General features: G+C 39.8%; 3 protein-coding genes across 4 annotated transcripts in view; 2 read left to right on the top strand and 1 right to left on the bottom strand.

The window, feature by feature from the left end:
- Positions 1–12,414, bottom strand: part of LOC120431604 (putative GPI-anchor transamidase) — a 42,158-nt gene extending 29,744 nt beyond the window's left edge. The window contains exons 1-4 of one of the 2 annotated variants that reach the window (XR_008211806.1): positions 12,254–12,414; positions 11,471–12,190; positions 11,207–11,376; positions 11,011–11,139 (exon numbers count right to left, since the gene is read on the bottom strand). Coding sequence is in view for 1 of the 2 variants with exons in the window: in XM_039596708.2 (XP_039452642.1) it covers positions 11,064–11,139; positions 11,207–11,376; positions 11,471–12,190; positions 12,254–12,349 (1,062 nt within the window). In the remaining variant the exon portion in view is untranslated. Of the gene's footprint in view, positions 1–10,937; positions 11,140–11,206; positions 11,377–11,470; positions 12,191–12,253 lie in introns of those variants that run through there. The other variant, XM_039596708.2, reaches the window with a different exon arrangement.
- Positions 5,733–11,188, top strand: LOC120431603 (ataxin-10). The gene is made up of 4 exons (XM_039596707.2): positions 5,733–5,985; positions 6,044–6,876; positions 10,453–10,719; positions 10,772–11,188. Exons 1-4 carry the CDS (start codon positions 5,909–5,911, stop codon positions 10,945–10,947), a joined length of 1,353 nt encoding a protein of 450 aa, XP_039452641.1. The 5' UTR covers positions 5,733–5,908; the 3' UTR covers positions 10,948–11,188.
- Positions 12,415–18,295: 5,881 nt separating the features above from the next.
- LOC120424057 (uncharacterized) overlaps positions 18,296–25,622 on the top strand; it is a 29,351-nt gene continuing 22,024 nt past the window's right edge. Inside the window, exon 1 of the mRNA XM_052710918.1 lies at positions 18,296–18,840. Within this exon, the coding sequence (XP_052566878.1) occupies positions 18,601–18,840 (240 nt within the window). The 5' untranslated portion in view covers positions 18,296–18,600. The remainder of the gene's footprint in view (positions 18,841–25,622) is intronic.

Here is a 25,622-nt window from a genome sequence, read left to right as displayed (position 1 = left end):
AGCAATACCAAAGCAATACACTTGGCTGGCCTGGTCTAGGACCTGGCACATCCTGCAAAACGACAGATAAGACCTCTCACACCCCAATCCTTCAATTGCTGGGGAATGCGACACCGGTTGTTGTAGCGACACCGTAAACAATTTTTCGAATTTTTCTTCTATGAAATTGAAACTATACGAAATAGATACAATAATTATTTAAAAATCACCCAAAATGCTTATCAAAAATTTACAATTCACACTAAATCATCATAATTCAAATCAACTGAAAATGTTTGTCAAACGTTAATCTTCAATATTTTTATAATCTGCAAATTACATTCCCTAAATTTCCAAATTTACAGTCCCAAAAAGCAACAGTCTCACACCGCACCCCGGAAGGAAAGTCAATCATTTATTTAATGCCGCAAATTAATTTCAAATCGGCCACCCGGGTCACGTGTCTGATTGGCGCTAATAGGATAAAGATTAGTTTACTTTTATTGCATTAGCTGGATTAGGGGGAGGGAAAGGCGAGGGGAAAGGCTACCTTGCCTTCGATGAGGCTCAAAAGTCACAACTTTTTATCCCACGAACCAGACGCAGCACGTGTCCTGTTCTGTGCGACCAGCAACAGTCGCCAGGAAGGATGCTGCGAAGGGAGGAAATTTATCGCTCTCTTTGAGCGAAGCCACGCCCCTCTCTCTTCGATGGTTCATTTTCGTGAGAGACTCTCACTGGGTGGGTGAGTGAGTGCTACAGGGTGGGAAAATTCATTTTGACAAGAATGGAAAAAACTTTTCGATCCGTGAGACTGATGGAATCCTTTTTCCGCTGATTTTAGAGCTTGATTTGAGATGCATTTTGTAGATAAAAAAGGGATAATTAGAGCATGGAAAATTCACGGTGGACTTTTTTTCTTTCTGTTTTCTTTTCTTGTTCACAAAAGTTCTCAACAAAAACCATTGCATGCCAATAACCAAACATCCGGAGTTAAAAATATGGTTCATTAGACCATTTTTTTTTGTATTTTTGCTGTTTGGGTGTAAAGGCATGTTCTGATTATCAAATTGACTGTTTTATTATGATCGAATCGGAAAACAATTATTCGGAAAATTCTCATTAAGTAAGTAATTCTATAAAATTTCGCAATTTTTGTCAAATGAAGCCATTTTGCATCATTTGTTTTTCCATACAATTTTGCGAACTAGTCTTACAAAATGGGCATGTAAATATTTGAAAATCGGTGTCTTGAGAAGACATTTTCTGATCGATTTTGCAAAGTTGGTTAGGACTTTTCAGGAAAAAAATATTTACCCAAAAACAAACATTTTTATTAAATCAATTTTCAAAAATTGAAGAATTTCTAGAATCCTTAAATTTTGAATTAAAAACAGAAAAAAGCAGAACCAACCAATAGTTTCGAAATATCATCCGTTGAATAATGAGAGCTAATTACAGGACACTGAGAAAAATTTATTTATTTTAAATTTTAAACTTTAAGAGGCAGCTCAGCAAGTCCGATCAACAAAGTCTAAAAAGGATAATTGTAAGGAATTTTCTCAAAAAAAACATTTTCCGGAAATTTCAACCTAAAAATGTATATAACTTGAGTCATTTTCGAAGGCAAATTATTTATTGCATTCGAAAACTTATTTTGAAATGTTTTATGTTGCCTCATTTTACAAAAATCATATTTTTTTCAAAAGTTTGCAGCTCTTGTACTGTATTTTGCACCATCCCAAATTCTAGCGCTTGTCTAGAGATGTCGTTTCAAGTAAAAAGTAAACCTTTCCCTGTTCCTGAGGGGAACACCCGTGAAGAGTATCGGGGCCGGCATTAACAAAGCGGATTCAGTGACAGTTTATTTATCAACTTAATGTTAACATGTTAGGGTTTAATGCTAACATTCCATAGGTTGTCTTCCTAAGGTGTCTTCATAAGGTCCAGTTTGTGACGATACACTACACCCAAAGTTAAAGAACGAGGGGATTGTCCTCACGAAAAGAAACGTGAGGAAAGTGCTATTTTGCGAGAGTATAGTCCTCTCGCGTGTTCATTCGTTCATTGGAACAGTTCATCCTATTGAGTGGCTTATATGGACAAATGACCGCCACTCAGCCACCGAACCATGGTGGCCCATACGGCAAAGGCACGGTTCAATATGCCGAAGGTCTTGGGTTCGAGTCTCGATACCGGCACTTTTTTTTTGATAGATGAACTTTTTTGGGAAATGAACCCATGAGTAAAGTGCTTTCGGTAATTTCGGGATTTACCTCTCCGCAGGGTAGGTAAACCATCACCATCGCACTATCATTGATGCATATTTCGGTGCGTTCCTCGTCTCTTAAAACTTCTCTTCTCTTTCGCAGCCGAGTGATGGTCGGCTTGCTATCGCGAATATCGAAAGCCCATCACATCGACGAGAAATACCCTATCGCTGGCTCCGATGGAACTATCGTTCCAACCGGAGAGACACGCACACGAAATTGCTGTATACATACACTGGAGCTCACGCACACAAATGAACTCATTTCTACAGGGCTTACGGGCGAGAGAATTTCACGATTGCTCTTTCTCTTGCTTTTTGAGCGAGGGGACTGGCTGTGTGAGAGATTTTTTTTCGTCTTACGCATCGGTATGTTCGTTGCTCGCTATTTCATCGGCGTCGTTTTCGCTTCGCTCTCTTGATGCAGTTTTGGGAGAACGCCGAAAATTTGATGATTTGAGCGAGGGACGATATCTAAAAGCCCTCGGCCATCGGCGAGGAAATGAGAAAATACCATCCCTGCCTCTCCGTCCGCACACAGTACCATTTTACTACCGAACCGTGCTCTTTATTCTCTCGTATGCCGTTGCCCAGTTTTGGGTGTACCTTCCCTTTACTAAGCAATCGAATCCAGAAGGGAAAAGATCACCAGTTGTGTTGGTCCAAGCCGGGATTTGAACCCCGATCTACCGCTTACGAGGCGGAAGCGTTACCACTAGGCTACGTAGCAAGACCTATTGTCGTCACTTTTGCAGTTTGTCGCTGTTCAAACAACATTTTCAGATACATCAACAATTCGACGCTATCGTGCTAACTTGTCACCGTCGCATTTTGACGTTCCGAGAAAAACGCGTTTTAATGTTTGACTTTGAATAAACACAAACGAGAGCACGCAATGTAAACAATAACAAATCACGTTTTGTTTGGTTACCCATCCTGTGCATTGTCCTGAAGTTTGGTTGAATTTGGAGTACCGAGTTATAATTGAAAATGTTTACGGTAGTTGAGCTCGTACTAGTGTCAAACGCGTTCTGACCTGAAATCCCTTTCGCCATTTGTCGCACTTTCAGGCTATCAATTTTCAATCTGTGTCAAAATAGCACGACAAGATTGAAACTTCTTTCATATGAAAAGTGACAAAAATGCATGGAGTTTTTTTTCGGGTTTTTAATGAATATCTCAGGATTGAAATCGAATTTTGGGAAATCTGTGAAAGCCAAATGGTGAGGCATTGTGAGCTGCACAAAATGCCGTTCTTAACTCAATTTGGCACAAAATGCACGTGCGACAAGTTAGCACGACAGCGAAGAATTGAGAGTTGCTTGCTCACTGTTATTTGAGGTATTTATTACTTTGAAATAGTCAAAAACATTCAATGAAAGCTGTTCTTGATGACCAAGGTTCTGATAAGCCGATCATAGAAATAGACCGAGAAAGGGTATATTTCCCTACAATTTTGCTAAGGGCACCAAATCGATCAGAAAATACCTTTTCATAATACAGATTTGCGTATGACCTGCCCACCAAATTGTATAGAGAGATCGTCCAAATAAAAAAAAATGCAAGTAAAAGTCGATTTGCGAAAAGGTACAAAATTAAAAAAAACGATGTTGACTTTATAGCTGTCGGCCACCATTGCTAGTACCAACCAATAGTGTCTTCCTTTTTATCTACAAGGACTTCGCCGCCGTGGGCTCCTAAGTGTATGAAAGTATGGCACGGAGCGACGGCGCCGAATACCCATATTTACACAAAGAATTTTAGAGCGCCCGCCGTGGGATTCGAACCGGCGACCTCTGGATTGTGAGTCCAGTGCGCGGTCCGATTGATCCACACGGGCGGTAGAAAATTACTCAAGCTTAAAATCTTGAGTAAGTATTGAAAGAATTGCAACAGTATTCAAATTACTTAAAGTGTTTGAAGTACTTAAAATACATAGTACTTAGAGTATTTAAAGTATCCGAATTATTAAGAGTATTTTAAGTATTCAAAATGCTTAAAGTAGTTGAAGTGATTGAAGTATTCTAGTATTTAAAGTAATTGAAGAATTTAAAGTCATCAAAGTACTTGAAATATTTGAATAGGTATTGAAAGTTTTTTTATGTATTTAAAGTCCTCAAAGTATTTAAAAACTATAAAGTTGACCGAGACCTCGTGGTGTAGGGGTAAGCGTGGTTGCCTCTCACCCAGTCGGCCTGGGTTCGATCCCAGAAGGTCCCGGTGGTAAATTTTGAGACGCCTTCCGTCGGACGGGGAAGTAAATGTTGGCCCCGGTCTAACCAAGAGGTTAGGTCGATAGCTCAGTCCAGGTGTAGGAGTAGTCTGGTGGAGTCGCTGGAAGGCAGTTGAACTAACAACCCAAAGGTCGTCAGTTCGAATCCCGAGGTAGATGGAAGCTCAGGTGTAAAAAGAGGTTTGCAAGGAAATGCTGTAGAGCGAATAATTTGATTTGATTTTGATTTTAGTTTTTAAAATACCTAAGTATTGACGAAAATTTATTTTTTTTGCAAGAAAAAAAGTTTTTGCGGTGCTGTACTAGAATATTTTTAATCCGGCCCAAACATGCTAAATATGAAAGAACAGAAAAATGCGTTTAAGATTGTTTCAGTTGATTTGACTTTTATTTTCATTAAAATTTTGAAGTTTATTGAAAAAAAAAATGTTAGCCCTTTGATTTTTCGGACCAAATTTGAAGGGGAGGGGGGGCGACATAAACTTTGAAAAATATTTGCAAAGGCCTTAATAGATTTCAATGAAAAATACTGAAAATAGAAATATACACTGATAAAATTAAAACAAAAATTTTGAAAATAAATAAACAGAAAATCAGATTTAACATTCCAAAAAAGTAGGAACGGTAACTTCAACTAGCTGGTTCTCGGGCATAACTCAACTAATCAAGATGATTATTCTTTCCAGTGATTTGTTAGGATGTCTAGATGATTCTAGAACTTTGCAGAACTTAATTTGATCAAATCTGTAATTTATGCGATTAAAAACATCGTTCCATCTTTTTTTTTCGCGTGTAAAAAAAAATCGCCAAAAATTCCGCGGAGGCAGTCGTTTTAGAAAAAGGTGGAACGATGTTTTCGGTCGCAGAAATTACAGATTTGTTAAATCAAGTTCTGCAAAATTTTAGGATCATCTAAACATTCTTACAAATCACTGGAAACAAGAATCGTCCCGATTGGTTGAGTAACGCCCGAGAACCAGCGAGTTGAAGTTACCGTTCCACCTTTTTTGGGAGGCTTGGGCGTCCGTGTAAGTTGGACATGCGTTGGGCGTTCCAGTGTAAAAAAAATAACATTCAAACAATTGAATGCGCATAATGAAATTTAAAAAAAAAAATTAATGCTTAAAAAAGTAAATTTAAAAATACATGTAAAGAGAGGGTTACAATCCCACCAATCAAACGAATCAAACCAAACGTCTATCGCGCAGCCATGAACTGTCACATTTACACAACGTAAACAAACGCGAAGCAAAACATTCTCCCGATGACACTTCTTCTCACTCATGTGCGTAGAGGTCACAGCTAAAGTCAGACCGATTTCTCAATCCAGCGAGTGCGGCTTTAATCTATGGTGCTAGTGAAATTGAATTAGGTCAAATTGAATATTTGCAGTGTTATCAATTAAAAAGTATTCTCACAAAGCTGCCATGAACGACATCAGTAAACACTTATCAAACGCAGACTTCGAGGCTGCGTTGAAGGGGTTGAACGAGCTCAACATTAGGTGAGTTTTAAAGGTGCAATTTTGGAACAAAACTGTACTTAATTTAATCACGTTTTAGCAACTGCAAACATGAGGACTTCCAGAAGGAATCGGACGAGCTGTTCGCCAGCTTCATGCTGTGCCACGGATCGTCGAACGACACACAAAATAAAATTGCCCTGAAAAGTCTCAACCTGCTGAAACGATCCTGTGCCTTGGGAGAGACGTTCCAAAACGAAATCATCGGCAAGAAGAACTTCCTGTCCGGGTTGAAGACGATCCTGGAAGATGAAGCCATCCCGGAGAACGTCCGTATTAACTGCCTGCAACTGTTGGCCAACCTGTGCGTCCAGAACCGCTTGAACCAGGAGGCAATCCTGCGCGAGTTGAAGGACTTTCTGCTGAAGAGCATTGAGAGCAACTGCTGCTTCACGAACGCGGCCACGATGATCGTATACAACGCGTTCATCTACAAGGCCGAACTCGGGATGGAGGTGGACGAACTGCTGGAGGTTTTGCTGACGAACGTGGAGTCGAACCGGTTGGCGCAGCGGGAAACGCCCGAGTTTGTTAGCATCTTTGTGGAGTACTTGGCTTGTGAGAGTAACGAAATTGTGGACCACTACGAGAAGGTTAGCTTTGAGAAGAGAATCTTGTTTCTGCGGTATTTGATCGAGTACGTGCGGCAGGATGATCGGAGGAGCAGGCCGTTGCATCCGGATCTGTTTAAGCATCTGTTGAACGACTTTAAGCGCAAGTCGGACTGCGTGCTGAAGACGGTGGATAGTTATTTGGACCAGAAGAACACGGAGGAGGTGTTTACGCTGCTGCTGTTGATGTCGGACGCGACCTGTGTGCATCCGTACGAGTCGTTTATACGGGCGGACGGTGCGCTGTTCCTGAACTTGGGATGTGAGTAGATTCTTATATGAATGCATTCTCCAACAGAATCTTACAGGTTACATAGCCATTGTTAGTGTCGACACCTGCTCTTCACACAACGTGAATCGATAAGTTATCACCTTGTTGTAACCTTCGCTGCTTTGTTGATTAAGTTTAAGTGTTCCAAGGTGAGCTTTAAAGTCTAAGAACGGTAAGTGAAGGGACGCGCTGGATGGGGGAAATTATTCAATTATGTTCCTCCAGTGCAAGCGGATGGTTGCGTGTGTGTGCAAAATGAAAAAAAAAAAACAAATCAGGATTGTGAGATGGATTTTTGTGGTGTTCTTTTTGTGCTGTACTCGCGATCGTAAAATCAGGAGTTAGTTGCGCTGTTGCTTTAAAACAAGTTCGATCTTGGAATTTATTTATATTAATCGGTGAGTTATTGTGTGCTTAAAACCCTTTCTTCATCATCGCTGGTTGGAAAGCAATTTGACGGTTGAGTTCGTTAGGTTTATCGCGTTAAAAAATATTTTGATTCATCAAGAACGTTGTGTGGTGCGCGAGTCTTTTTTTGTGTTGAAAAGACCTTCCCATAGCTCCGTAGCTCGGAGGGCTCGACGTCGGTTGTTTGTGTGTTAAGCCCTCTCCATAGCATCGTAGCTCGAGAGGCGACGAAAATCAATACCTCATCTAGTTAACAGAAAGTTACTAAACTAAAATTTTAAAAAAAATCGCCGATTCACATTTATTGGAATTTTGGTTCATATCCAACGATACGAAATGTCAACCGAAAAGATCAGATTCTTATTTTTTTGACTTTAATTTTTGAAAGAGTAGGCATAAATGGATGAAAATCAACATTTCTATTCCTACATGTCGCCAATGAGCTCCAGGTCTAAAATTACAAATTTTTCACTGAAATGCTTATAACTTCCGTTAGATTTGAACAATTGGGATGCTTAACCCTTCATTTTGTAGCATTTTTTAAGCCCTGTTTAAGAATTTTGAGACTCTATTGAAATTTGCCTTAGTTGCAGATATTTTAAATTTTCTTAGGTATTTAAAAGTTCAAAAGTTGGGTCCAGATTTGTTCCACTTTCCATTGAGCTAGAGTGCTCATATTTATAATAAGATTTTTTTTATATTTTGATTTGTGACCCTTTGAAATGTATATCCCGAAACAGCGCCACCAAACATTTGGTGGCGGCTTCAGCAAGCTACGTTAGTATCACGGTCCTGATCACGGTCCTGTTCTATCGGTTCTATCTAGATATAGGAATCCCAGCAAGCTTAGTACAAAAGAGCACACCAGCATCGATTTGTTGCTTTTTCCTCATTCTGCCCTTTGATCTTTCTGACGAGCATTTTTTCCTATTAAATAAATTTCCTGCATATTAATAATTCTGCTTTTTGATTTTCATTATTATATTGATCGTTTCTGTCGAATGCATTCAATTTATTTGCCTCTCAGTTTGGTGTCTATTTATCTTTTCTGCAAAATGAACTTCCTGCATTTAAATCATTCTGCCTTTCAGTTTTCTGTTTGTGAAGTTATTCGACCAAACATTTTTTTTCCTGGCGAAAATTGTCTGCTTTCTGCCTTAATTTTTTCAGCTGATTTATTTCTTTAGACTGTTTTTTGATCGTTCTTACTTCTGATCATTTCCGATGATTTTTCATTTGTAGAATTTTGTTACCATATAATTATTTAGCTCTTTAAGTTCGAATACATTTTGTGGCTTTAAATCATTCTGTCTTTTAATTTTCTACCGAAGGATCCAGATCCTGCCAAAGGCTGATCAACACATTTGCACGAACAACTGTTTCTGCCTTTGAAATTCCGCCTTAATTTTTTTTCTGCCTATCCGTTTTCTGCATATTAAAACATTCTGCTCTGTGGCATTCTGCCGATTGACACACCCTCCTAAACTCAAAGTTGACCTCGAAAAATACCTATTTAAAATATATGGAATAGTGATATATGGATTCGTGTTAATTGTGTTGCCCGCTTCAGTCGATTTTGGACGGTGGAGAAGCGCGCACGCCTTGCAGGATTATTCGTGTTTCGGGCGTCATTTTTTCAGTGATTGGTGTTTTTTTTTGTGCTTTAATTAAGATTACATTAATTGTTTTGTGATTTTAAAAGCCCTTCCTATATCATCGTTGATCAGAAGGCACGGCGTCGGGTAAATTGTGTATAAATTTTTCAAATAATGTGTTGTTTCTATAGAATCGTTTATCGTTTATTTAGGATAGAAAATTAGTGCGCTGGCCAAGGGGTCGCCCAGACTCGTTATTGCATTTCCATCTCTTCTATTGTCGTTGTATCGCTGTTAAGATTCGATTGTGAGTAGCGGAACCCCACGGTTACTCTGAATCGTGTTTTTCGGAGCCTTTTATTTGATATTTTACTTTTCATAAGTCCTTCTTTTATCATCGTTGATCGGAAGGCACGCCGCCGGTTTAGTTTGTTTGAGTTATTGTTTTAATTTATCACAATCGTTTACGCGGTGTCCTGTTTTCTTTTCGTTCAGATTTGTTGATCTTAATAACTTATTCCAACTGGCAGTTTTAGTATTAACTCATCAAACTATCCATTTTATGAAGAGTAAAGCAGCTTTTATTTACTAATTTTGAAATTTGCTCGCGTTATCGTATAAACAGTTAAAAATACTGATAAGTCTAGTTCATAGCACTATTGCTCGGTTGGCACGGGTTCGATTAAAAAACTAATCAATTATGTATCTTTCCGCAGCCGGCTGACAAAGTTTTTTGAAATTTTCGGCCAATAAAAAAATTGCTTATGGTCGCATCATCTCCCACAGGTTATCCTGACCTCATACCCATCTTACTAACCCCTCAAAACTCATGTGATACCGTAAACTGGGGTGACTGTGATAGCCCGGGGTGACATTGATAGAAATTTGATTTGGCCACTAATTTTGATACATCCAATGTAACAGTCACATTCACATCACATCCCTTAATGCTTACATACTCAAAATTCTTAAAAATGTTTAGATATTAATTTGACGGGCATTTGAAAAACCTATCAAAGTCACCCCAGTTTACGGTACTTTGTCGGAGATGCAGTCGATTGGGCGGTCTCTATCACTCAAGTATCGGCTAACATTCCCATGCACTTCCCCGTGTCTAACCACTGGTCGTGGCCGGCGTCGGTATTGATCAGCATGATAGGAGGCTCTGAAAATTGCGAAGGGGTGATGATTGGTTCCTACTTTTCATCTGTGGTCCACGGAGCAATTTTTGGCGGTCCTGGTCAATAACGAAGTAGCATCTATGCTATGCTATGCTATACTTTTATGATTCGAATATCTCAAGTCTCTATGGGAAATTTCAGATAGTCATCTAAAAATTAACGAAGAATCAAAATTATAAAAATTTCCTTGCCTTGTCCATTCTTTGCCAACTTTGCCGAAGACACGAAATCAGCCAGAAAATTCCTTCTAAGGGTACACACACATTTTGGAATATTTTGCTACCAATTTAGTAAAATGTGTATGAAAATCGTGCCCTTTTTGACACTACTCGCTTTTTTCAACTGTTGACTCAACCCTATTCCAAAATACTTTTGCTTCCCAGGTCTCCTGCGCCAGCTCCAAACCCTGGGGAAAACGGACCGCGACAACATCTTTGCCCCCGTTCAAAGCATCGGCGAGATCCTCAAGGTGAAGCAGGGCACCTCCGAGCTAAACATCGAACAGGACATTTCCTACTCGCTCAAATCGGCACTCGTTAAAGCGCTCGCCAACCTGTCCTATCGGAACAAGAAAAACCAAAACCTGGCCCGCGAGATGGACATCATGGCGGCGATCCTCGACTGCGCCAACCTGGATGCCCGGAATCCTCGTGAGAGACTGTTTGAATTGAGGAAAGCTTAAGATTAATCTTTTTTTTTCAGTTATAAAAGAGTGGAGCATCCTAGCGATCCGCAACCTGTGCGAGGACAACCTGGAGAACCAAAAGTTTGTTGCATCCCTAACCAAAGTGGGCGACGCGGAAAACTCCCTTATAACGGAGTACACCGCCGAAGGAGGGACCATTCGGATCAGAGACGGTTCGACGGCTTCACAGTGATGAGCAACGCTCGCTTTGGCTTGCTTTTTTATTCCGTTGAAATCGAAAAAAAATCGCACTTACCTCCCTCGTGTTACGCGAATACTGAGACTAGAATGTGAATGTGGGCGAATAAATCAGTCAAACAGTTTGCTCGGGAACTGCTCGTAAAACAGGGCCGGATTCGGTTTGCTGATCGGTTCCGGCGTTAAACTGCAAATAAAATAATAATAAATGTTAATCAAATTCACAAAAAAAAAAACATTTGTTTCGAACTAACTGCTCCTCGGGAATGGTGGAAAGGGTGACGTTCACTACGCTGGAGGAAATCTCCGTAGGGCGGATCGAGCCGAAAAAGTCCGTGATGGGAACCTTGTGGGGGTCCTTCGGGTAGAGGTCCTTCCGGACGCCGACCGTTGAGATGCAGACGCGCTTGGGACAAACTGAGAGCTATTGGAAAAAAAGAAAAAGATACAGTTAAAAAAAACTGCATTCATTTTTTTTCGTGGATTTATGAATTTAATATCATAAAAAGTTTACTCACAAACTCTCCCATCGTCTTCTTGCTGTTGACCTCGACCTTCTCCAAAAACTCCAGCGCGTAGTACGTGTACCGATCGATAATGTACACTCCGATGGCTGGATCCACGTGATGCGACAGCGAATCCTCTCCCACCAAACTACTGGCCACCGCCAAAATGTTCGGCGAGTAAAACTTCTCATACATCGACGCCGCCTGGCACGTATCGATCATGAAGAACAACTCGTTGTACCGCTGCTTCTGCCACATCTGCTCAATCGCATCCGCCAACTCCTGGTTCGTAATCTCCTCCGAGTCCTGGAACTTCAAGAACCCATCGCCACCATGCCCCGTCAAGTAGATCAGCACGTTACTCCCCGCATCCGACAGCAACCTCTTCGACCGGGCCGTCCCATTCTCATTCCTCCCCGTCAACAGCCGGACAAAGTTCTCCACCGTAACCTCGTACCCCCGGTAATCGACCTCCACGTCCGCGCCGTACACGTTTATGTGCTGATTAGCGTTGTTGAACACCGTGGCCGGTCTCGGATTCCTCGGATTGCACGCCATGTCGTCGGCCACCATCAGCAGAATCTGGCTGTCCGGGATGCCGAGCCGTTTGACGGACCGGTAAACCGACAGTACGTTAGCAATATGTCGGTAGTTAAACCAGAAACGCGAAGTATCCACCAGGACGGCCCAGTTGTTCGTGTGGGAAGAGCTGGCGACGAAATTCTTCGGGAGCTGGGCGGCAAAAAGAAGGATTTTAATTAGGGCAAATCTTCAAAGAATACTCAAAAAACTTACCTCGATTTCATTAGCCAAGCTGGTCCTGCCAATTAGACACACTAGAAGCGTTAAGTAAACGCCGATTCCGGCGGAAAACTTGTAAAAATCGTGCATTTTTGTGCCGGTTTTCGATGTTGAAGCAGATTCTGTTTTGAAATCTATGAAAACAGTCGAGGCCTTGAAAACTTCAAACTGGGAGCACCGTCTTCTGTCAAAACAGCTGAGAACGTTGCACGTTGAAGAGAAAATAATCAAGATGCATGAATAAAAATTAACCCTCGGTCATGTCGGCCATCGATTGTTACGGCCCGAGTGGTGATAGACGTGCTCTATACGTGCAAGGCTGTATATCATAGGTACTCGCGATCTTGCTTTGCATTAGTGTGAGTGCATGACTCCGTGCCACTAAAACCAAAACAATAACAAACGAACAATGGACCGTGCCAGGAAAACCAAAACATAAACAATGTCAGTGTCAGTGGAGTGAGAGAGTCAGAGATAACGATTTTGACAACCGCACTACTACACACTGGTACACAATCGCGTGTACCTTAGGTAGAAAGCCATGCTATACGTGCACGGGTATACCCACACTGAGGAAAAAGAATGTAAGATTTTCATAAGACTACATCTTATGTGCTGCCTGATTTGAGTATCCACTAGGCTCTCGCGATTTTCATAGACAATCTTATGACCGTCACTATAAATTCATATGGTTATAACTAAACTTTACTTATGTATTTGGTCCACTGTTGATAGACTATGGACTTCATAAGAAATTCTTATGGAATTCATCTGTAATTTTTCAATGGTTTTCGCGTATGATGCTAGTGTGAAATTTTTTGACATTTCAAGATGGCGAAAGGACGGATCGAGCAGACAATTATAAACGCTCGCTACTCCAAAACGCCCCGTAGTTCGTTCCGGTAACTACTTCACAAAGCTGCCGCCGCCGCTATGAGTTTTACCGCGATCTCCAAGACACAGGTAAGCTCTGTGGCGGATGTTTCGTGGGTTTTGGTTCGAAGTTGAATATTTTGTTTTGGTATTTTAGGTAATATCAATGGCCGTTGGTTCCGCCGGCGGCCCTCCCCAGCATCCTCCAGAAGGATCCGGAAAATAGCATCGGTGAGGACAGTTCCGAGCAGCGGTCGAAGGTTTAAGTTTAATTGACGCTATCATGTCGAAGGTGGTGGCCATCCGGCAGAACATGCCAAATCACCAGCAAAAGACGATTAAACCGGAGGCTGCGTAAACCAACGGGACGACGAGCAGCGGTAGGAAATGAAGTTTTGGTTATATTACGATAATTTAAAAATATATACGTTTAAAATTTAAATAAATTTTAGTTTTCATTCAATTAAAAATAAGAAAAATGGGTATAAAAAACAATGTTTATTAATATAATCTCCATGAGCATTGCCATATATTCTGTACACAATTCCATCTATGAATGTCATAAGATAACTCAATGGAAATCTTAATTGACGGCTTTGTCAAATTTCCCCTCCCAGCCATAAGAAAATCTCATGACATCCGAATAAAATCCTGATGTCGAAAGGTCATAAGACGTTCTTATGGATTTTGCCAGTACTTTTTTCTGAGTGCACCCAATCACGAAATATTCTAGCAGAGCTTTTGTTCTGTCAGAATCCTGCTAGAACAGTGGAACATTTCTGCTAGAATTCTCTAAGAATATCCAGCTCTCTAAGAATCCTGCTAGAACGTCGAGACTGGGCAAGTAACCATCCAGCACTAAGAAAAATCATAAATTGGCTGTTTATTAGCATTCAACAGCAAGTTAGCTCTAAAACAGCTAAGGTGATGACAAATCAGCTCTAAAAAAACTGCTGTAGTATATGCTGAAATACAGCTGTTTTAATGCTACTGCTAGCAACACTGCTGTATTTTTTTCCATTTAACTGGCAACACAGATGTGGTGTGAAAGAGAGAGAACTAAGCAAACGAAAATAAAAATATCTCTTGCTCGCTCATCCCTTCATCCCAAGCTTCTGCCAGTACGACCAAAACAAACCAGCGGAGAAAAATAGAAATCGGCTGTCAGTCGGTGTGCGAAATTCATCGTAATTTCATGCTTTTCAGTTTCAATTCATATTTTTTAGAAGAAACTCTTCTACAGGATGCATTTCTACGTTGGCTTACCCGGGCCTTTCCGGTGCCAAACGTAAACGGCAATCGCTTGCTTCAGGATTACCAGGGGGAATCAAAATGTATTTTTTTGTAAAAGTTTTTTTTCTTACGATCCTTGGCCGGATTGGAGGAATCTTCCGCCTACAGTGTCTGTCTGAGTGAATAAAAATAGGTTTTACGCAAGGTACTACACTGAAAGAAAGGCCCACAGCAATATCACATGTTTCACACGTGAATCGACCCCATACGACTTTACATATGAATGTCATGTGCAAATCACTTGGAAAATTTTCATTGCGCGACGCGGTTAGTTCAAAAGCAAAACACGTTAACTTCACGTGACGATGCTGGTGAATTTGAAATGCTTTTCATATTAATGTTAAATGAGTTTGTAGTGTAAATCAAATGGTTTTATAATGTTATTCGGGTGTGTAAAATAAAGAGAGGGGTTTTCTTACTTTTTGACATTAAATTATTCCATGGTTTTATACATAAATAAATTTTATTTTTCTAATTCAAAACATCTTTTGGATTCATTGCATAAAATCACACATTTCACTGACAATAAACTTTCACTGCTGCTTTGAAGAATGCGGACCAGGTTCCGACGGCGTTGTGCTGATCTGTGCCATACATAACCTGCGAGGTGCTCGACAATTACGCCCTGCTAGGCCGGTGTAACGTCACGGTCAACCTCGTACAAAAACGGGTTCAAGCTGGCCGAATAAAAGTGACCAAGACTATTAAACACTTCTCGATCCGGCAGCTGGCGGATCCGTAGCCCGCCTTTGATGTCCATGGTGATTCTCGAAAAAACACCGCTTGCAATCTTTTGTTTTGTGCTAAGCTCCGGATCGGAGCAGATTCCTCTGACGACCTGTGACCGGAACCTGATTTGCTGGAAAAATAATTTTAATCCGCATTAATTTCAACCAATTGTATTGATTTCCTCTTGTTTTCTCTTACCTTCAGTGCACAAATATAAAATTTTTAGGTAATTTGCTGGCAAAATTTTTATTTCGATTCGAAACGCAAATTTTGCACCAGCATCGTCCGTGGCCATCTTACTAATGGAGAATTTTCTCCACACGCTTTTCAAAACCTAAACATTTCAATCCAACGTGCTTTCCACTTCGAAATCAAAGGAAATGTCAAATGGGGCAAATCAAATTGAAATTCATTTGAATATGCTGTGAACAGCATTCGAAAAAAGAGTGAAACGTCTTTGGATAATGATCAGCTGGTTTTAAATGATATTCACTTCTATTTGACATTTAAAACATGTGTCAAAGGAAAAGCACGTGAATTTATTGTGTTGATTTTTGGAGACTCTCACGTGAAATAACACTTGAGATTGCTATGTTGGTTTCTTTCAGTGTACCATCTGTAGGCGTTCCAACTTCTGAGATAAGCCATCTTCAAATAGGGCGTGTGGGCTTAGGCTCAGGAATCTCCACTCATCTGCGGCAACATCTAGCTCCTGGCATTACATCTCCGACATCTCACTTTCAATCAAAAAAATCGGCTCTTCAACACTTGGTCAGCAGCGTCGGTAACATAGAATAGTAAACAAACCTTAAAATAGAATGGAAGGAGGGGACGAAAATGAGGGAGAGAGAGCAACATTTTTGCTTCTCCCAATGTTTTGACGTTTTGTGCAGGGTTGGATCAACAACAGTAGAGGTCAGCTGGAAATCAGAAATATAAAGTCCAAAACCGACTGCAAATCAGCTGTAAAAGCGCTTTTAGTGCAGATGTCAAAACTTCTTAGCTGTAACCCACAGCTGGTAAAGCGCTTGTAGTGCTAAACACTGACTTGTTTTAGTGCTGTTTGTTTACTTGGGTAATCAACCAAAAAATGAATTATCGCAAATCGATAAGTGTATTCCTGCCCTTTCACTTTTATCTTGGGCTGACGAACAAACGTCAAAACCAGAGTCTCGGCCCGAAACACGAGCAAAAGCAGCGAACCGAAGAATGGCAATGACTTTTTGGAATTTTGACAGTTTGGAACGCATGAATTACCCCATTATCGGTTTCCCGCGTGGGTGATGTGGAAATTATTGCACATGGCTGAAGTTGGGAATTTTGCAACTTATTTTAATTTTTGCTAAATTTCAAAATTTAAACACGAATCTACAGCAATCGATGTAAAAACTAAAGATACACTAAAGGCACGATGATTTGATGTGCAATCTTGATCAGAATCGCGATAAAAGCGGTTTAAATTGAAAAATAATAATAAAACAAATTCTGATCTAGAGTTTAACGACATTTTTTCGACGCCATATTTCCAATGTTGTTCGGTAGCTCATATCAGGCCATCGCCGGGGCCTTGGTCAAAACATAGCAAAATCTCTCGCGCTTGCGGCCGCTTAACAAATGTTAGGCAACCAGAGTCGCCAACCTGGTTCAGGAGCCGACGGATGAAAATGCAAAAAAAAAGCTTGAGCATTGGATACAGCTAATTAGAACCCAAATCATCGACTTGTCCAAGCTGACCTTGTAGAACGTTGTAGAACGTAATTTATCCGCGTATCCGCGTTTTAATAGATCAATAGAAAGAAGGCAAATAAGCAGCTAAAAAACTGCAAAAAGAAAAGGAAATCTTTAATCATCCTCTTACAACTGATCCTCTTGGTCGCGGCCAGTGCGGCCTTCTGCAGCTTCTCCTCCTGTTTCAGCGTCCTGCAGGTTTATCTTTATGCTGATAAACGCCTCGCGCTGCACCTGCGTGCAGTTCATCATCCCGGTACGAGAATCGAACTCACGACCTCTGGATTGGAATTCCAGCACGCCGCTAGTCGAAACCCATCCCCTACCAGTCAGTATTCCTAGCGAGTAGAATTACTATTTTAAGGGATCTGTCTTTGCCGAGCCAGACAGGAATCGAACCCATTACCTTCCGCCTTACAAGGCGAAACCCGTAACCTCACGGCCACGGTAGCTCGGCAGACTACATCGTGCGAATCGCCGGATGTGGAATAAATGGCCTCCTCGCCGCCGGTCTTGAAGAAGGTGAGGGTTTGAAGTGGTCGTGGTAGCTGTCTGGTCGGTTCCGGAGTTAATCTTCGGAATGCGGCCATTCGAGGCCATGACGTTTACGGGGTTGGCCACGATATATTATATAGTACACAGACAAACAAATATCAAAGCTGTTAAAATGACTTTTTTGAGATGTCAAAATAATTTTATATGGGATAGGAATGAGATGTCAAATCAGCAATTATTGCGTTTGGAGCCTAAATTTCTAATATTATTGTTCACAGCCATAAAGTTTATTTTTCTGAGTATAATGACCTCAAAAGATTTAAAATGGATTTTTAATTCAATTTAAAAAATAACTTCGCGACCCTTCTTGACAGAAAATGTCTTACTTGTCTTGTCAATTTATGTTTTTTGCATTAAAATAAAAAAAAGTGATCAGAAATGGTTTTTAATCGTGTTTTTTACCGTTGTGTTTACAAATCGAATGCTACTCAAAACTGCTACCCAGTCACGAAATATTCTAGCAGAGCTTGTTCTGTCAGAATCCTGCTAGAACAGTGGAACATTTCTGCTAGAATGCTGTAAGAATATCCAGCTCTGTTAGAACTCTCCTAGAATCCTGCTAGAACGTCGTGACTGGGTATGATCACACAAAGAATCATTATCATTGGGTACTTTTTACCCATTTACCACAAAGCATCAAACAAAACATTATTACTCTCTTTCACGCCACCCTGCTTTAACGTACACCGCGGCTCGCTCGCCGACGAAAATGTCAACAAACTTTGCCCCGAATCGCGCACACACACACAAACTCACTCTCCCACCCACTTTGCAACTGTATTCGTGCCAACTGCCAACCCATCCCGTCTCTCTCTCTCTCCCACCCCTTGTGTGTGTATGCGTGTGTGCGAACCAGCGCTGGCGATTGTCAAGATTGGCCCCCTCGCCAGCAGACTGTGCCGTCGTCGTCCGAAAAAAAGAAGTGCTCCGCGGATTAAAAAATCACGATGCAATCCGCCGTCGTTCCGTCGGTCGCGACCGTGTAAAGCAAGTGCGCGCGGGGGATCCGCCGAAAGCGAAAACGGTTCGGATTTGTTGGAGTTTCGTGCGATTTTAAAGTTGGGAAGTGTTAAACAACTTTCGAGGGGGAATCCGGATTTAGGCAGGGAAAAAAAGTGGCTTCCAACGGGGAGGAGGGTCCGGCGGAGGCGACCCCGGTCGCCATGTTCGAGATCGGTCCGCCGCGGACCGAGGTCGCGGCCGAGAATGGGGAGGAGGACGTCAAGGAGGAACCTGGCGCGGGTTGCTCCGTCGTCGACGGAGCGGATTCCGGGGACGGCGTTGGCCGTCCCTTCTGTCGGCTGTGCTTCACCAAGTCGGAGGAGCTGTGTCCGCTGTTTCCGCCGGCCACCATCCCGAACAAGACGCTGCTGCACAAGATCTTCGACTGCACCACCGTAACGGTACGTGGACGGAACTTCCGCGGGGGAACCTCCGTAGGAGGGGCAGGGTGGACAAATATTTGCGCCTCGGATTAAGATCTCCATTGGACGGGTGGATTTGGAGGAAGAGACACGGGGGGAGGCAAAAAGCAATTGCCATTATAATATAAAATTTTAAAGTAGGGACAATCCGGGTGGTTGGAGGTTGGAGGTAGGGTGGTCCGGAAGTTTTACGAGTTTTTTCATAAAACAGCTATCTCATATTTCTGATGTGTTTCAACCACCACACCAGCAAAGTGTGTCTATCTCTGTCTGTTTTCTAAATTATGCTTGAAGTTTTTTTTTCTGTTCTCCGTTTCACACTCAAACGACTCAACTACAGTAAATTATTCCAGTATCGATTTGGAAACCAGACCCCGAAGACCCGGAGAGTCGGTCCCGTCCCGGAACGACGAGCGGTTGTATTAGTAGGAAAAATACCAAACCGATTTGTCTATGTATTTATGAGCAAGAAAAGTTGCTGTACTTTGCTACGCTGGCCCCGCTGCTGGTAGAAGCTCTTCGTACAGCTTGGTAACATAAAACTTTTATTAAAATCTTGCGCTACTAAAAAAATCGAGAGAGAAAAAAAAACTCGACGTCGAGCTATATAATTCGAGACTGCTTTTTGTACCGAATTCGGAGCTGGGCAGTGTTGCCGGAGTTCGGAGTTGGGAGGGTGGTTTTAAATTTATGTGAATTTATAATGACTTTTTCCACATATATAATTTTGAATAACGAAAATTCTGTTTTTATGCTAGGCACATTTTTGAGCTTGGAACAAATGGAAAGAGGGGCCAATATTTCTCGAGTTTTTTTTGAAAAGGTCCTATAAACAAAATTTTCACTTTTTGCTTTTTGGGTGTTTTTGAATACCCCTGACTCAAGGCGGTTCTAAAAACACCCAAAAAGCAAAAATTAAAAATTTTGTTTATAGGACCTTTTCAAAAAAAACTCGAGATTTGAATGCAATTCAGTGTGGTGGCTTATCTTGCGCGCGCGAGGTTTCCTTTCTATCCTTCTGTTATCGGTTCGTTATCGAGAGGCGTACGGTTAACAATGTGTATTTTTGGGTTCTCGTTCGCTTTTTTTTTTTTATTGATGGCCAGATTTGTTTGATTTGTTTAGATTTTCGTAACTTTTTACGTAACGCATCAATCTTATCTGCTACATTTTTTGATAACTTTTGAAAATCGTGGATTTTCTACCCGTTTGTGTTGAGCTAAGTTTCAACCTCATGTGATTTTTTTTTTTTTTGTGTGTTTGTGGTTTTTGATTTGTATAAAACATTGTCCACATTCGATAAAATCAGAAAAGGATTTATTCTTCAACATTGACGATACTGCAACATTATGGCATTTCAAAATGGTTTAAAAAAACAATTTTGCTCTTCTGAAAATTGGGCGTTTTTTTTTACTGCCATTTTATTCAACAAAAAAACTTTTTTTTTATTCTGTTTGTGCATTTTTATACCGTTAAAAAATCACTATTACTAAAAAAAATACCTTATCAAAAAGATAGTCCGCAGTTTTTCGATGAGTGAAAAAGTTAAACATCTTCAATTTTTAAAATCAACCCAAATAAATATTTGAAATTTTAAAAACACTCATGTAGAACCAATGCGCCATTGGTTTCCCATGTACATTAGGGTGCTTAGAATTTGGGACTTCTTTTTTCAAAACCTCGCTCCACAAGGTGAATATTGTGCCTTGACCTATTTTAGGACTCTGGGCCAAATATGAGCAAAATCGGTTCGGTAATCATTTACCCATTGATACTCGGAGATGAAGTTTGTATGGGTAAAATCGAAAAAAATGTATGGAAAACCCAAGTTTCTTACGGTTTGGTCTGCACGGTGCGCTACTTTCATCCAAATATTCCCAAAAATGAGATTCTTATTGAAAATTTAATGCTATACAACTTTGTAGAACATACCAAAGCTGAGAAACTCGACCCTGAAAAAGTTAGTAGCGATTTAAAATAGTCATTTTTGTATGAAAAACATTTTTTTCACGAACTTTAGGCTCGGGTATCAATGGGTTAGTCACTTCCAATTTCGCTCAAAATTTACACAGATGCTTAAAATAACCCAAAAAACCGTTTTCCGCTTGTGGAGCAGGGGGTCATTTTTTCTGGGGACTCTAATGTACATAGGACCTTTTGAATTTAAATTTGGAAATTTGTGACTTCTTTCACTGACTTCCTCTCATCAATACCTGGGTGATGAATAGAGAGAATGCGTAACGTGATTTTCGAATGATCCCACTTTGTTTACATCTACAAAGTAGGAGGCTGTTCAAGCACAAGCATGACTTTTTTCTTACTGGTAAATGAGCTGTTTTATAATCAGTAGTATGTGTTTTATTTTGTCTAGTTTTTGACATTTTTTGCTGGAAAATTGTCGCGTTTCGATCGGTTAGAAGGGATTTCTCTTTTTTACGGGTGACTAAGAACTGCGGCAAGAGTGTCATTCCTAGATGTCGCAGATAAATTTCCTGGCTGATTTTGGAATCCTGCAACTCTTCCTGGTCCAGCGAAAAAACATCGCTAATTCTAGCGAAGCTGATCCAACACACAGAAGAGATTATCACTAAACCAGGTTTACAAACTTTATCAATTAATAAAGACACCTCATGGATGGAAACAACCGCATCGACTCCATAAATAACTTGCATTCATAATTATAACAAAAATTACGATCTCGCCTTCAACTTTCTTCAGATCTCTTGACTTCAACTCCAGGTCCACAGCCACAGATTTTTCATTCTCGCAAAAAAAAACAATTTTAAATGATCGATAACAATACTCTCTACTTTTAGCGAACAGTAAATTGGTTTCACTTTGACAGTTCAAAATTGAGGCCGTTTTGCGAACCACTATTCAACACCCAGGTTGTTACGGCCTATTTATAAAACCTTCATAGGAGTTCAAGGCTTTACAACTGAATCCTAACAACATCCTCAAAGCCTTGATAAAACCTTTGTTAAAACCTAGTCAGGAGTTATGGAAAAATTACATTTCATACGTCTTCAAACGTCTTTTGCCAAATAGGTTTTATTTTGGCAAAATTAGGTCTTCGTCTTGCCAAATGAAATTATGGAGATGGTTGTCAAAAATGGCGATAATAAATAATAGATATTAGAGGTAATCCATATAATTGGAAAGCTTATTTCTCGCAATTGATGGCTCAAATGATTCTATGACAATTTCCGGAATTCCATTTACCGGAATGGACATTATCCGGAATGGACATTTTCCGGAATGAAATTTCCCGGAATGGACGTTTCCCGGAATGGACGTTTCCCGGAATGGACATTTCCCGGAAAAATGAGTTTTTTATATTACCTGATTTGAGAATGAATGGAATCTTGCCTACTCGCTTACTTGTGGCTAAGAATTATATAGTTTGTATCCCATTGGTTTGACCTAGTATTTTGACAACAATATAAATAATTATTACATGAATGATAAAAAAGATAGTGAAATGTTCGGACACGATAGTCAACGATTGAAACAATACTTTGTTAACCACCACGAGATGTAACAATATAGATCGATAGATATTAGACAAACAAATGTTTATAACATTCTTTCAATGTGTTGTTATGTAAGAATTTTCCCTTCTTTTGTTAATCAGTTGACTTTTGTGTCTAAATTCTACCAAATTTTACTATTCAAAGAAGGGAAAACCTCAAGAAAATAAAAAGCTTTTCAGAAAATCAATGTGTATTTTCTCGAGGTTTTCCCTTCTTTAAAAATACACGATTTTTCATCAAAGTAATGGAATTTTATATAAGAATTCTCCCTTCTTTTGTTAATTCTACTATATATTTTACCTAGTTTTTCTTTAAAGGACTCAGCACTACAAAGCAGAGTCCAGGAACCGTGGTGTAGGGGTAAGCGTGGTCGCCTCTCACTCATTCGGCCTGGGTTCGATCCCAGACGGTCACGGTGGTGGCATTTTTCGAGACGAGATTTGCCTGTTCATGCCCCGGTCTAACCTAGAAGTTAGATCGATAGCTCAGTCCAGGTGTAGGAGTCGTCTCCCTGGGTCCTGTCTCGGTGAAGTCACTGGCAGGCAGTTGAACTAACAATCCAAAGGTCGTCAGTTCGAATCTCGGGGTGAATGGAAGCTCAGGTGTAAAAAAAGGTTTGCAATTGCCTCAACAATCTAGCCTTCGGACACCTAGTTTCGAGTAGGAATGTCGCAATCGAGAACGCCTAGGCAATGCTGTAGAGCGAACAATTTATTTTATTTTTATTTACTGTAAAGCAGAATGTTTATTTTCAAAGAAGGGAAAACCTTTAGAAGATAAAAAGCTTTTCAGAAAATCAATGTATAATGTGTATTTTCTTGAGGATTTCCCTTCTTTAAAAATACACGATCTTTTATCAATGTGATGGGATTTCGCGTAAGAGATTTCCCTTATTGTGTTATTCAGTTGTCTTTTGTGACTAAATTCTACCAAATTTTATTATAAGCAGAATGATTATTTTAAAAGATGGAAAAACCTCAAGAAAATAAAAAGCTTTTCAGAAAATCAAGGTATAATGTGTACTTTCTTGAGGTTTTCCCTTCTTTAAAAATAAACATTCTGCTTATAATAAAATTTGGTAGAACTTAGTCACAAAAGACAACTGATTAACACAAGAAGGGAAATCTCTCACACGAAATTCAATCACATCGATGAAAGATCGTTCATTTTCAAAGAAGGGAAAACCTCATGAAAATACACATTATACTTTAATCTTCTGAAAGCTTTTTATTTTATTTATTAATTATAGTGCAAAGTTGTTTAACGAAAAACTAGGTAAAATTTAGTAGAATCAACAAAAGAAGGGAAAATTCTTATATAAAATCACGGACGAAATAAAATCCCATTACTTTGATGAAAGATCGTGTAATTTTAAAGAAGGGAAAATCTCAAGAAAGTACACATTATACATTGATTTTCTGAAAAGCTTTTATTTTCTTGAGATTTTTCCTTCTTTGAAAATAATCATTCTGCTTTATAGTAAAATTTGGTACAATTAAGTCAGAAAAGACAACTGTTTAACAAAAGAAGGGAAAATTCTTACATATAACAACACATTGAAATAATGTTAAAAACATCTAGTGTTTGTCTAATATCTATCGATCTACATTGTTACATCACGTGGTGGTTAATAAAGTATTGTTTCAATAGTCAACGCTTGCTTCTATTGTTCATGTCCGAACATTTCACTTTCTTTTTTATCATTTAGTAAAAGTAAGTATTTATCATTTATATTGTTGTCAAAATATCGAGTTCCTTAAATGTGACTAGCTCAAACCAACGGAATACAGACTATATAATTCTTAGCCACAAGTAAGCGAGTAGGCAAGATTCCATTCATTCTCAAATCAGGTAATCTAAAAAACTCATTTTTCCGGGAAATGTCCATTCCGGGAAACGTCCATTCCGGGAAACGTCCATTCCGGGAAATTTCATTCCGGATAACGTCCATTCCGGATAATGTCCATTCCGGATAACGTCCATTCCGGAAAACGTTCATTCCGGATAATATCCATTCCGGAAAACGTCCATTCCGGGAAATGGAATTCCGGAAATTGTCATAGAATCGGCTCAAATTCAGCTGCGATTGAAATTTTATTGATAAATGTAAGGGAGATAGAGCCAAAAAATTCAACTCGCTTCATCAAAAATCAATATTTTGTAATCATAGTGTTTAATGTTAAAAAATATTTTATTGCAATTCTTTGAAAAAAATGTTCAAAATATTTTTAAACATCTATCGCTATATTAATCATACCAGAAATTCAGCATAAATGTGTGTTTTCATCAAATTTAAATCAAATTTTTCAGTTTTCTATTTTTTCAACCAAGATGGCGGTCGATCAAATTCAATCAGAACGATCAGAAAACTCGTTTAGCGCCATATTTATGCAATGCTAATGGGCCGCGTTAAATGCTTTTTCAGGAGCTTATGGATTTAAGTAAGCTTTTTTCATGCCTAATGGCACTTGACAGCTAAAACACCCTGGGTTTTAAAAAAGCATGCAATAAAACCGTTTGGCATTACATTGCCATTGGGTTTTCAAGACTCTCTTAAAACTTTCATAAAACCTTATTAAAAGCCATTTAGCTTTTATTGTTACAAGGTTTTATGTCCGGACATAAAACCTTGTTAGAGCCTACTAATTAGCTCTTGTTTATTGGTTGCGGTGAATGCCTAAATAAAACTATAAAGCAATCAAGATGATATCATAAAACCTCAATAAAACTAGGTGGTGGCTAGTTGGTTTAAAAATGTTAATTTTGTGACAACCCAATCAAAAGTTGTAAGCACAAAAAAAAGCAAAGCAATCCACTTTAACGACCCCCGGGTCTTTTGTGGTCTCTGTTGCAAGTTTCTGCTCATTTCTAGGCGTCCGAAGGTTAAGTGTGGTGAGTCACCCAAAACCTCTTTCACGCAAATGGACCGACGTTTTACTTCCCCATCCGGTAGAAGGCCAGGAGGATAAGGCGGGAATCGAACCCGCACCCCATAGCAACTTAGGGATCGGCAGCCGAAGCCGCTAACCACCGCGCCACGAGGCCCTCAGCACAAAAGTGTCTTGAATTATGAAGATATGCTTACCCAATCTGATGGTATCAATAATAAGTCAAATTAATAGAACACTGAAAGGTCTGCCTTTTGTGTCTTTTTTGGATAGCATTACCCCCTAAATGTGAGGAAGGTAAGTATCGTTTTTATTTTTCAAGTTAAATATTTTTACTCCG

Source organism: Culex pipiens, chromosome 1 (assembly GCF_016801865.2).
Source record: "Culex pipiens pallens isolate TS chromosome 1, TS_CPP_V2, whole genome shotgun sequence".
NCBI lineage: Eukaryota > Metazoa > Arthropoda > Insecta > Diptera > Culicidae > Culex > Culex pipiens.
This window is presented reverse-complemented; position numbering and strand designations above follow the sequence as displayed.

What these genes read in the sequence shown, in the direction of transcription:
- LOC120431603 (XM_039596707.2), top strand. Translation starts at nt 5,909, where the DNA reads ATGAACGACATCAGTAAACACTTATCAAACGCAGACTTCGAGGCTGCG. An exon ending in GCTGTTCCTGAACTTGGGAT is followed by an intron (nt 6,877 to 10,452) that starts GTGAGTAGATTC and finishes TTTGCTTCCCAG; the next exon opens with GTCTCCTGCGCCAGCTCCAA. An exon ending in CCTGGATGCCCGGAATCCTC is followed by an intron (nt 10,720 to 10,771) that starts GTGAGAGACTGT and finishes TTTTTTTTTCAG; the next exon opens with TTATAAAAGAGTGGAGCATC.